Here is a 13,306-nt window from a genome sequence, read left to right on the forward strand (position 1 = left end):
TGGCTCACAATTTTTAAATATTTTACTTTTAAAAACATTGTCGAAATAAAATAATTATCAAGCATTTTACTTTTATTTTGCTCCTTTTGTCTTTTATATGTGTTCTGAAATTTTCAAAACAAACAAAGAAAAAGCCTTCTTATCGATTTTCTAACGACTGAAGAAAAAAAAAACTATTATTGTTTTTTTTCTTATAGTCAAATTTGAACAAACGAAAAAACTATATAACTACAAAGCAGTATTAGTAAACTAGGTAATTGTTAATTAAACAAGCAGTTAAATAGTAATTATCGAATTAGTGAAAAGTTATCTGTATCTCTCAGCAAATGTTATCATCCTATCATTATTTTTGCTTATATTTATCTTTCGTAATCTTAGCAATATTCGGCATTTTGTCCGTTCGACTTAATGTCTGTGTTCGGCATTGTGTCTGTTCGGCATTATGTCTGTTCGGCTTCCTGGCTTCTGCTTCTTGTCCTTCGACAAAAATGCATTCGGCATCCCGTCCGTGCACGGATTTCTATTTCCCTAATTCTCTTATCCCTATATTTCCCCTACCGCGAGGGAGGATAGTCAGTTGTCAGTTAGTCAATTTATTTCGGTCGATTTTTTCCCTATGGTTTTATTTGTTTTTCGATACACGAATATAGAAGTCGACTTAAACTGGCAAAACCAGATAGAGTGAAAGTCATTCATTCACTATACTTGCATGCTAATCGTTTTCTCTCTTCTTGATCGCCCTCACTTCCCCAAATCCCTATTTTCCCCCCTATTGCATAAGAGGATGGGACTCAGATTCTAGACGGCAATGGTTCAGTCGTTAGTCATTTTTTTTCCTGTCGATTTTTTTCCGATGGATTTTTGAAGCATTCTGATACACGAATCCAGAAGTAGAGTCATACAGGCAAAACATTATAGAGTGAATGTCATCCATGCACTCTGCTTGGACACCGATAAATTTCCCTCCTTGATATCCCGCCCCCGCTTGTCCCTAAATTTCCCTTGTTTCATGGAAGGAAAGAGTTCAGTTGGCAGTTAGTCAATTTCCTCCGCTCGCCTTTTTTTTTTTTTTTTTTTTTTTTTTTTTTTTTTTTTTTTTTTCTCATGGATTTACTGAGCATCCGAAGCATCGAGCCCAGCCTCTGCCGAAAATTCTTTGATAGTGCATGACAGAAATATAATATTCTTAAAAGCAAAAGGAAAGTAAAACAGAAATTCTAATATCTTATAGTTACCCATTAATAATACTTACGTTTTTTTAGAATAATTTTATAAGACCATCTTCTTTAAATAACATGGTAAACTAAGCAAAAATGAAATGGCTCCTATTGCGTCTCAAAACTGGTTGAGTGATTGAAAACAACAAATCAAAATTACGATACATGAGTAAATTAGATTGCAAAAAACATTATATAAGATTATGGAAAATGTGTCTTATGATTCCAAGGCCATATGAATATCGATTAGTGACTACTGTAGGATTTTACAAGACGGGTTCAGAGAATTTATTTAAATACTAAGGGGTCATTTTTTTTTATTATAGTGAGGAAGGTATATCACTTTGTAAGATTCCATGTCAAGTAGGAAAATGTATCTATTTAAAATTCAATTCTCCATATGAATATTCAAGCGGTACTTTTATGCGTTGGATCACTCTGAACTAGGCTAAATAGTATTAAGTCCTTTCAACTAATTGCGATAGAAAGAAACCATCCCAGACCAGGAGCTGGACTCTTGTCAGTAACGAATTTGGTGGGTCTTTCTCATCAAAATACATAATACAATGCTTTTGAGAATATGGTCAAATCATAGAGTGCTATTAAGCATTCGCTTATTGCTATCTTTAACCAAACTTTCCTCCCAGCTCTATTCCTGGGTTAAGGAATCATTGACAGTCTTCAACATAAGACCAATAAATCATCCCTCCCTACGGGCGAGGCCTTCCTCAATCCATACAAGAACGTAAATGAGGGTTTGTTCTTTTGAATGTTGAGTCGTGTTCTCAACTGGATGGGGGAAATGTGGGATATATAGCGATATAAGGAAATTGCCAAGATGAGTTTTCTACGAGTTCCTTCACCTTCTCACCTCTACTAGAGGAGTCTGGCGAATACGAATCGTCTTCCTAAGATGCTGAAATGTTAATGAAACTTTTTATTGCATCATCTGTTGTCTCTTTCAATACCAAAGACGGCACCAAACAAAAAGTTTTCATTGTATGTCCACGCTCTTGATTATACTTCTCATTTATCTGCACGTGGATATATTCTATTACAGAAGTATAAAAATGTATCTCTTTTACCCCACCTGCCGTATTTACTTCCTGATTTGTGAATAAGGGTGAAACTCAACTTTAGCAAGTAACAAGAGCAATGGTTTTACAATGCCATGGATGTGATGACCCATATTAAAGCCCGTGTCACATTTGTACCTCATGTCATCATGACTGCACCGTAATAAGCTTGTCCAGATCTAGTTTTTAAAAAATGCCACGTTAGCGTTTAGTCTTCCTTGGGCTGTGGCTAGTTCTAATACAGGAAAATCATCGATAACTTCATTTATGGAAGGTTGGTTTTTATGCCCGGCAAAATACAACAAATACACTGAAAGATGATCCTCACTATATTTGCAAACTGATGTGTGTGTGTGTGTGTCTGTGTCTGTGTCTGGAGGAGGAGTTACAAGGATTCGGATGTCTCAAAGACTTATTAGTCCCTCCGAGAAAACTCTTCCACACTGTTGCTGTTTACGACTTCTGGTGGCAGTTTGTTCCATGTGTCACATATTTTGTATGTAAAGAAGTTTCCACAATGGGATGTGTTGTATCTCTTCAGTTCTAGTTTCCATCCCTTATTTCTTGTCTGAGGGAAGAGTTCCTTAAGAACTGGTGAAATATATGCTTGCTATTTGGTATAAGGAGATACAGGTCGCTAGTGACTGAAAAAAAATATAAAGATATTTTTGATAATTTACAAAGATGACGTATAGTCGGGGAGTAAATAAAAAAAGATAAGAACCATTAATATCAGTAATGTTTCCTACTATTCGTGGGTAGAAAGGGCATAAGAGTTGAGAAATGAGAGACGCGACAGTGTGGAGATTTGTTACATGGAAAGGATGACGACAGATTTGTCAGGAGTGTAAATAATTCTGAGAATCTGGGATGAAAGGAAGCAGAGAGACCAAAAAGTGTTCGTTAGAGGTGCTGAAATCTAGAGCCCATAATTTCCAAGAACCACAAGTGAATACAATATTGTAATGAGCGATTCAGTATCTATGAAGGCGGTCAGTGAGCTGCGGATGAGCTTTGTGAGTTAATGAAGTAGCTTATGCTTTCGGGTATTCTGCACAAAGGTTTATGCTTGATTGAACATTTAAAGGATGCGATGGGCAGTAACTGATTTTGTTTTGTTTTTGTTCTCTTTAGAGCCAACCTTTGATACGGGAAGCTTTAGAGAATTAAAATCAAACAAAACAGTAATAACTTGTTATCATACACATCAACATAAACTAGTGATGTAAAGAAAACGAAAAATTTTGATTGAAATATTTCTAAAATATCAAAATTTCTCACATGAGATTTTAATTCTTCGTTCTGATCTACGACGAAAACCGACTGCAGTTCTTTGCAGTTGCAACTTTAGAAGTAAAAGCGAAGGTGAAATGTCGTCCTACCCTAATATTATTCTTCTTTCATCTTAATACGTTTTTACCTTTTTGTTCATTTATTAATATACAGCTTTTCTTTTTTAATCAGTGGGGTCTCATCTTTATTTATTTTCTTTTACCTCGTCTTACTTCTTCCTAATGAACACCATCATATTCTTTGCTAGATTGGATTTAAAGTCAATGGCCTTTTTGGTGAGCTTGTTCTAATGAATAGTTCCATCTTCTGAATAATAATAATAATATAATAATAATAATAATAATAATTAATATAATAATTTTTAAATTTTTTTAATAATAATAATAATAATGATAATAATAATAATAATAATAATAATAATAATAATAATAATAATAATAATAATAATAATAATAATAATAATAATAATAATGTGCCCGGCACTTGCACAGAACCAGTACAAAAAGAGGCATGATTCAGTGGCAAAAGCCCTCCACTGGAGCCTGTGCAAGAAACATCAGCTACCTTGCAGTAATAAGTGGTACGAGCACCAACCTGAGGGAGAGTGATAGAAAACGATCAGGCAAAGATCCTCTGGGACTATGGTATCAGGACGGATTGGGTGATACGTGCAAACAGACCAGACGTGACGTTGATTGACAAAGTCAAGAAGAAAGTATCACTCATTGATGTCGCAATACCATAGGACACCAGAGTTGAAGAGAAAGAGACGGAAAAAATGGATAAGTATCAAGATCTGAAAATAGAAATAAGAAGGATATGGGATATGCCAGTGGAAATCGTACCCATAATCATAGGAGCACTAGGCACGATCCCAAGATCCCTGAAAAGGAATCTAGAAAAACTAGAGGCTGAAGTAGCTCCGGGCCTCATGCAGAAGAGTGTGATCCTAGAAACGGCACACATAGTAAGAAAAGTGATGGACTCCTAAGGAGGCAGGATGCAACCCGGAACCCCACACTATAAATACCACCCAGTCGAATTGGAGGACTGTGATAGTGCAAAAAAAAAAAAAACCCCCAAAAAAAAAAATCATCATCATCATCATCATCATCATCATCATCATCATCATCATCATCATCATCATTGAGAACAAATGGTAAGTATCAAGATCTGAAAATATAAATATATTTAAGAATATATAGAATATGCCAGTGGAAATTGTACTCATGATTAATCATAGGACCTCTAGGCACGATCCCAAGATCCCTGAAAAGGAACCTGGAAAAACTAGATGCCGGAGTAGCTCCAGGTCTCATGCAAAGGAGTGTATACTTCTAGAAACGGCGCACATAGTAAGTAAAGTGATGGACTCCTAAGGAGGCAGGATGCAACACGGAACCCCACATTATAAAAAACCACTCAGTCGAAGAGGATGAATGTGATAGACAATAATAATATGATAATAATAATGTACTTATGGAGATTTCAACCTTCGTCAGCGGTTGGGTGTCCTCTCATTACAGAAGAAGCGAGAGACATACCAGGAAGGAGTCATTAGAGCTCCTTTTTATTCCCGTTAGATTTAACTGACGGGTCGGCTATCCGGACCGTTACATTTTGATGAGTATATGGCAGTGATTAATTTTCCTTGACATTACTTCCAACTCTCTCTCTCTCTCTCTCTCTCTCTCTCTCTCTCTCTCTCTCTCTCTCTCTCTCTCAGCGACTTTTCCCATTTGGTCCTAGTGACTCATAAGCGCCATTATATAAGATGGCCTTAATATGGAAGACACTACCAGATGAATTTTTGGGCGAGTGTGTATATGTATGTGTGTGTGTAAGTACAAATTTACACCCACACAGACGCACACACACCCATATATGCATGTGCGCGTGTGTGTATTTGTCTGAGTGCATTCAACAGTATACACTTAATCGTAAACTTTCGAAAATTAATATGAACCTTTACCCGAGATAAAAATATCGGGATGAAAAGACCAAAATAAACAAACACCCATAGAACTTTCCCCAGTAAAGTATAAGTAGTTGAAACGAGTGAAGGAGAAAGTCTGTAGGAGATTCTCATGCTTTTGTCTTAAAAAGCAATGTGGTCTCATCCTGACCACGGCCACCTCCACCAGTCCCCTATGCCAACCACCACTGCCACCCTTAGGTTTTAGTCTTACCTGTACTCCCTACTCTCTCTCTCTCTCTCTCTCTCTCTCTCTCTCTCTCTTCTCTCTCTCTGTCTGTCTGTCAGAAATGCATTCGATACATTTTATACATTTTCCTTCATTTATTGGTATAATTTATTTTTGGTTGTCTGTCGTCTCATATGCTTCCCATTCCCTTCAATCTTACCCACTCTTTCTCTCTCAAGGAATTTCCCTCTGTCTGTCTGTCTGTCTGTCTGTCTGTCTGTCTCTGTCTCAGTCTCATACGGGTCCTACGGCCAGCCTCCATCTCCTTTTCTCTCCTGCCACCTCAAGGCCTTTTCCACCCCAACGCCTGACCTACTTATCCTTCCGTCGACCTACTTTTCCTCTATTCTCATTCCGCCTCTTTCCTCAGCCTGTTCCAACTCCCTTGTTACTTATTACGCCTCGAACTTCGTTTCACATTCATATAAAAATAGTCTGCGTTTTATTTCACGACATGAATTATTTTCTATGTATCGTTTCTTATTTTCCATCCCGGAACCCGACTTTATTTCAGGTACGTCCGAGATTAGGCCTAATTCAGTTACCTGGGCCCAGAAATCCGGGGGGGAATTGGTGGAACAACTTGACGGGATTTTTTGAATTCAAGGTTACATGGCGAGTGTAGAATTCCTAAGTAGATGGAAATGGCAGGGTGAAATAACTGTAAATGAAAATACTGAATTTAATTCTAAAACATTTGCTCGCGAAATTGCAAACATTTCTGAAAAACAATATCAAACAAATTTACCCAGTCACCAGCTACCAAAGTAACTAAGAGAGATTAAAAAACAGTGCTTACAACCAATGACGAACTGTAGCCTACAAAGGGGAAACTGCAAGAAAACTGGATGCCCTGTAATTTACAAAGAAATTGTGACACTTTTGGTAGATGATTACGACACTTCTGACTGCATACGACTGACAGCCAAGGATCGTGAAAATCTGAAATTAGTCCTTCCAACAGGGATTCGTAAATTATTCATCGTACTGACGGTAGATGGCTGAACACGACAAAGATGGAGTCTTACTGCGTGAATATGAGAAGAATGTCATATTAAAATGAATATCAAATCATTATTCATAGTAAACGAAGCATAAATTGGAAATAATGACGGGAAAAGCGATTGACAGGGAAACGCGCCTTACGTGAAGTTGAGAGTTGCATGGAACGCAACCAGAGAGAGTAAAAAGAGCAATTAGGTAATTTCCTTTCATCTTGTAAAAAAAATTAAGTGAGTGAGAAAGTATATCGATAAACATTATGCTGCTGCTTTGGTGTGAGATTCATAACGCAACGAGAAAGAGGAAAAGGAGCCGTTTAGGTAATTTTCTAACATTTCAACTGAGTGAGAAAGTATAATGATAAACGTATTTTGGTGCTTTGGTGAGAGTTTCTATTTATTTTTGTCTTCAAAGCAAGGCAGAGTTTTCTCATTATTCTCTGGAGGATTATATATATATATATATATATATATATATATATATATATATATATATATGTATATATATGAATAACTTGATCACAAAGTATATAAAACGTGATGCTATGTATAAATAAAGGTTTTTTTGCCACGAAGGAAAAAAATGAAAAAGCGAGTTAGAAGGTCCGAATAGGACCGAAAGTACTCTGCTAACTCGCTTTTTCATTTTTTTCCTTCGTGGCAAAAAAACCTTTATTTATTTATATATATATATATATATATATATATATATATATATATATATATATATATATATATATATATATAGTCTCAGTGGTTGGGCGGCTGCTTGGAAATCTTAAGCTTAATGATAAATGATACTGCCAAGACCAGGAAGCTCGTATAATACAGAATGCTCCTCTTGGTCTTGGCTATATTATTCATCCTTAAGCTATATATATATATATATATATATATATATATATATATATATATATATGTATATATATATATATATATATATATATATATATATATATTATATATATATATGCATATATATACGCATGTGTGCTGGTGTGTGTGTGCGCGCGTGTGTGAGCTCACTGACTAAGAGAAAAAAAGAACCGAGTCATAAATACCAGAACTTCACAGTAGCGAAATTACGAGAAAATCGATAAAAATAACCCTACATAACCTTCTTTCATATATCTCCAGTATTTTTTCTTTTATTACCTATTGAAACGCACCTCGGGGAGTCATTCCCTCCCGTAATGGCAGCTTCCAGGTCCAGCCTAATCATACTGATACAAAATTTCTTGAATGAGAGGACGCGCTACCTGAGGCGCCCGAGATAAATAGTAAATGGCTTCCCAGGGTAAACTTTCTTTCCAACTATGAATAATTTGTGAGGTTTGTCGTCAGGTGGTAAGAAGTGAAAAATCAGCATTTGTGATTATGCCTGGGTCTGCCGAGACTAATCAATCTTGAATTTCTTCATAGTATTAGAATTTGGTATCTGAGATTTGTTTGTCTGCATATTCATAAAAGAGGTATTTTTTTCTTTTTTACATACACACAGTTAACTGTATATGTATATACTATATGTGTGTGTACATACATACATACATGCATATATATATATATATATATATATATATATATATATATATATATATTATGTATATATATATTTTGTAGGACATCCTATGTCCATATTTTACCAGTGATCAGGAGCACAGAAGGAAATGCTCGAAATATATGGTTACAACGTTAAAATAGTGTTTTATGGGCCTTTTATCAACACACACACACACACACAGTATATATATATATATATATATATATATATATATTATATTATATATATATATATATATACATACATAAAAATGAATCACGAAAATATAGAACCTAATGATTATTAGACAAAGACAAAATCCACGAAGAAAAGAGAAACATTGGAGTCTCTTTCCTTCGTGGATTTTGTCTTTATTTATTATATATATATATATATATATATATATATATATATATATATATATATATATATATATATATATATATATATATATATATATATATATATATATATATATATATATATATATATGTATGAACGCTGTATATACACTTGTAAGTACATCTAAGATGATACTGCTAGACTCTTCTACAGCAGTTAAAAGTGATTTACACTATCAATTATGGACTTAACGGAAACTCGCTCGCTTCAATGCTAGAGATACCATGAAATAAAGGAATGATTAGCCTCTCAGTCGGTTGCTTTGAAAACGTCACAGACATTGCAGATGATTTCGAGAGAGAAATAAATGAGGAAAAATGTACTTGTACTTTTGTTTAATTGAATAAAAATTTACTATCAAAATTATTGTCTTAGTAACAAGCTCTCATCACATCTAATGACTCAGCTTTTTTATTCACAAAGGAGATGATTGTCATTGTGTATTGTGTAAGTAACTGACTTTATCCTGTCAGTATATATATAAATAGATAACATCCTATATATATATATATAAATTATATATATCTATATATATATATATATATATGTTCTCTTCTCTTCCTGGGAATCACACTCTTTTAAGGAAAATAACCCTGATTTTGAATTTAAAAAAAAAACATATTTTACATACTTTTGACGGTGTATGAGTGATGCATGTTTTATACATCTGTAATATGAATACCAATATATACATACGTATATATGTATATATAAACATACATAAATACAAATAAATATTATGTATATATGTATATACTCGTACATGTATATATACAAAATCGTAGATACTCAAGTACGCATACATATATATATATATATATATATATATATATATATATATATATATATATATATACGTATATATATATAAACATATATATACATATATATACGTATATATATATATATATATATATTTACATATATAATTATATATATACATATTATATATATATATATATATATATATATATATATATATATATATATATATATATATATATATATATATATATATACATGTATATATATATATATATATATATATATATATATATATATATATATGTATATGACATAAGACCAAATCTAAATCTCAGTTCACCGTTCGTTTTCTAAACTGAGCTACAGCCAAGTCATAAATCCAGGTAATTTACGGCAGCAATTAACACGGATGTTATCAGCAATTGCTGTCGAATCAGAAAATCCTCCAGAAGTATTTAGATCAAATAGCGTATTCTCTTCTCTCATCTTGTCGTAATTGAGGAGATAATGGCGTTAATGAGTCTTTCCGTTTCGGCGCCTTATTCGAATCTGTGTCGGCACAGTTAGGTGCAGCTGTGTGGTGCAAAGGATGAATTCGTTTCCTCGTTTACCTGCTTGATTAGACTGAGTGTTTGTAATGGTTGATATAGGAGCGAAGATGCACGACCATACAGGCTGCATGCTCTTGGGGATGCATGAGTTTCTGGGTGTGTGGATGTATTTATTCATATATTATTACTTTTTTTATTTCTTACCCTTAGCGTGTCTTGAATTCGTTCGTGGCCCAGAAGTATATTCGTAGGTCTATGTATGACATGCATGTAAATGTATATATGGCACAAGTGCATTTCTACATTCACAAACACAATATATATATATATATATATATATATATATATATATATATATATATATATATACATATATATATATATACATACATATATATATATATATATATATATATATATATATATATATACACATATATATGTGTGTGTCTGTATTATTTAACGTGGAGGAAAAATTACGTTGGCAATTCCAAAAAAAACAGGCAAATTGTTGGTGATATATCCGTACGGGTTTACACCGATAGTTTTGCGAAGATGATTCATTGGTTGCAACGACTTTATCCCTTCGCTGATATTTTCTCTAATTCTGTTTATATATATATATATATATATATATATATATATATATATATATATATATATATATGTATGTATATGTATACACACACACACACACATATATATATATATATAGAGTTTTATTTCGTAGACAGATTTTCAAGATTTTTCTTTTCCCAAAGCTTCGCTATTTTACAAAGTGCTCGCTTCCGTGTTAAGTTGATGCTAGCTCCGCGATATAATAATAATAATAACAACAACAACAACAATAATAATAATTAATAATAATAATAATTATGATGACGATAACGCCTCATTTCAAACATTCGTAGAAAGTGGAAATCAAGCGATAAATAGCTGTCTTTCTCATGCGAATTTCTCCTCTGAAACAAACGAGTCTTAATGAGCTCACTTTACCACCAATTTCCGAAAGGGCGTCTCCCTATGGAAGGGGACGAGAGACACCCACGAAGGTATAAAGGCCCTGCGCCAGGGAGTGAAGGTATCAATATCCTTCTGCAATAGGATCAAATCAGTCCGTGGTTTTCGCTCTGCGTCGTGGAAAGCGAAGTGTCTGTTTTTGTGCAATGGCCTTGAGAGGTTTGTGGAAGATCGACTTTTCAACCAGTGATCGTTGTTGTTATTGTCAAAGTTCAATTGTTTGTGAATTTATATTTCTGAATATGCGTGCGTCTCGTTTCCCTTCTATTTTCACTTATTTCTCCCGCGCCCACAATTTGTTATTATTATTAATTATTATCATTAATTATTATTATTATTATTAATCAGAAGATATAAACCTATTCACAGGGGCCATTGACTTGAAATTCGAACTTCCAAAGAATACGGTGTTTATTGGGAAGAAGTAAGATGAGGCAAAGAGAAATACAGAAAGAAGAGACCCTACTTATTAAAAAGAGGAAAAAAATAATAAATTAACAAATAGATAAAAACGCATTAAAATGCACGGTGAATAGTATTAGCGTGGTAATGCATCGTACTTTCGCTTGAACATTTACGATAACCTGCTACACTGCACTATTTTTTCTGCTATGCCATAGGCCAGACTACGACACAGAAACTCCGAACTTTCATTTCATTTCTGTAAACCAGTTTACAGAATCAACTTCATCTCTTTATTTATCATCTTGCTCCTCCTTACCATCTTTTGAAAAATTCGCAGATTCTCTTCTTTGTATTAAGTCAGTTATGTCCTTTCATTCACAGTCAACATCCACATCTCTCTCTCTCTCTACTCTCTCTCTCTCTCGCTCTCTCTCTCTCTCTCTCTCTCTCTCTCTCTATCTCTCATATATACTATATATATATTATATATATATATATATATATACACACACACACACACACACACATATATATATTATATACGTTACATGATTTTCCTACATTTTCTCGTTGCTAGATTTTCATTTTATCACTCTTGGCTATTGCATTCAGCGGAAGCTCGCTACGCAAGTAATGATGAGGGTCACTTATCTCATCACCAATCAGCTGAGGAGATTAACACTCGCAAAAAAATAAAAAAAAAAAAAGTTAAAAAGGCCCCGATTCTTTCCAGTTACTGTGACGACCTTCGCCCTGGTGACATGGCTGACCATCCAGCTCGCGACCGGGCCCTCCAAAGCCAGCGCAATGGACACCTTTGACGACGCGGTCAACGTCATCAACGACGGGATTGACTGGGTGGCCGAGAAGGTGGCCAGGTACGCAATGGAAGGGAAGCTTATCAAGCTGGACGGCGAAGACAACTCTGTCCGAAACTCGCGCCAGCTTCCACAAGAAGAAGAAGACGAGGCACCAGCAGAAGAGAAGCTATTAGTGGATGACCCCGAGGGTCGCCTCTTCATCGGAACGGGATTCAACGGGACGGGAGTGAGCCTGAATCTGCAGGGACTTCAAACAGCCATCGGGACGGCCATCGGTGTGGCCGTCATCGTCGGCATCATCGTCATCATCATCTTGATCATCATCGCCTTGGCCACCGGAAGAGACGTCTATTCCGTCAGCAAAGGCCTCACCAACAGGTTCACGGATCCATACGAAGAAGAGTGGTGAGTTGCTCTCGGTTTTGTGAAGGTCCTTCAAACTCATGATAATTGTTGGTTATATTTTCCTTTGGTAAATTTTCTTTAAATTTGACACATTCCTGGGTAAATATTCTCTTTGTAATGTTCATCGATAATTCGTTAACATAGCGCATAACTTGACGCAAAGACCTTACGTTCACTGAATTAAATAATTGTATACCACTGGAAGCATTAAGACTAATGTTTATCAAGGCATGTTCTCTAAGTTGCCTTAACGAATGCAACAGCAGCCAAGAGTCCCCCCCCCCTTTTTTTTTTATCCTACTGCAGCAACATTTTGTTGACTTTTTTTTTTCTTAGGTATGCTCCGAACTACAATTACCATAACTACAGGGACCAGAGCACCTATACATCCTACAGGGCCTTAGACGAAGCCGCTAGAAAGTACGGCGACGACAAGGAATAAGCAGGACATCGTAGAAACCCGTGAAGCTCCTACTCCGGAACCGAGTCACACTTCCAGCGACAATTCGGATTAAGAAACACTGGAAACATTTGGCAGAAGATGTGCGACACATTAATTGCAAAGTTGAAGGTTTGAGAGAGGAAATGTAGCATTGAAAATCATTC

The 13,306-nt window shown here is 34.9% G+C and overlaps 1 protein-coding gene across 1 annotated transcript in view; it reads left to right on the plus strand.

The window, feature by feature from the left end:
* The first annotated feature begins 11,149 nt into the window (after positions 1-11,149).
* LOC135199867 (uncharacterized) overlaps positions 11,150-13,306 on the plus strand; it is a 3,073-nt gene continuing 916 nt past the window's right edge. Inside the window, exons 1-3 of the mRNA XM_064228001.1 lie at positions 11,150-11,228; positions 12,208-12,700; positions 13,037-13,306. The exon at positions 13,037-13,306 is cut by the window's right edge and continues 916 nt beyond it. Of these exons, the coding sequence (XP_064084071.1) occupies positions 11,216-11,228; positions 12,208-12,700; positions 13,037-13,142 (612 nt within the window). The 5' untranslated portion in view covers positions 11,150-11,215 and the 3' untranslated portion in view covers positions 13,143-13,306. The remainder of the gene's footprint in view (positions 11,229-12,207; positions 12,701-13,036) is intronic.

Source organism: Macrobrachium nipponense, chromosome 26, assembly GCF_015104395.2.
Source record: "Macrobrachium nipponense isolate FS-2020 chromosome 26, ASM1510439v2, whole genome shotgun sequence".
NCBI classification, from domain to species: Eukaryota; Metazoa; Arthropoda; class Malacostraca; order Decapoda; family Palaemonidae; genus Macrobrachium; species Macrobrachium nipponense.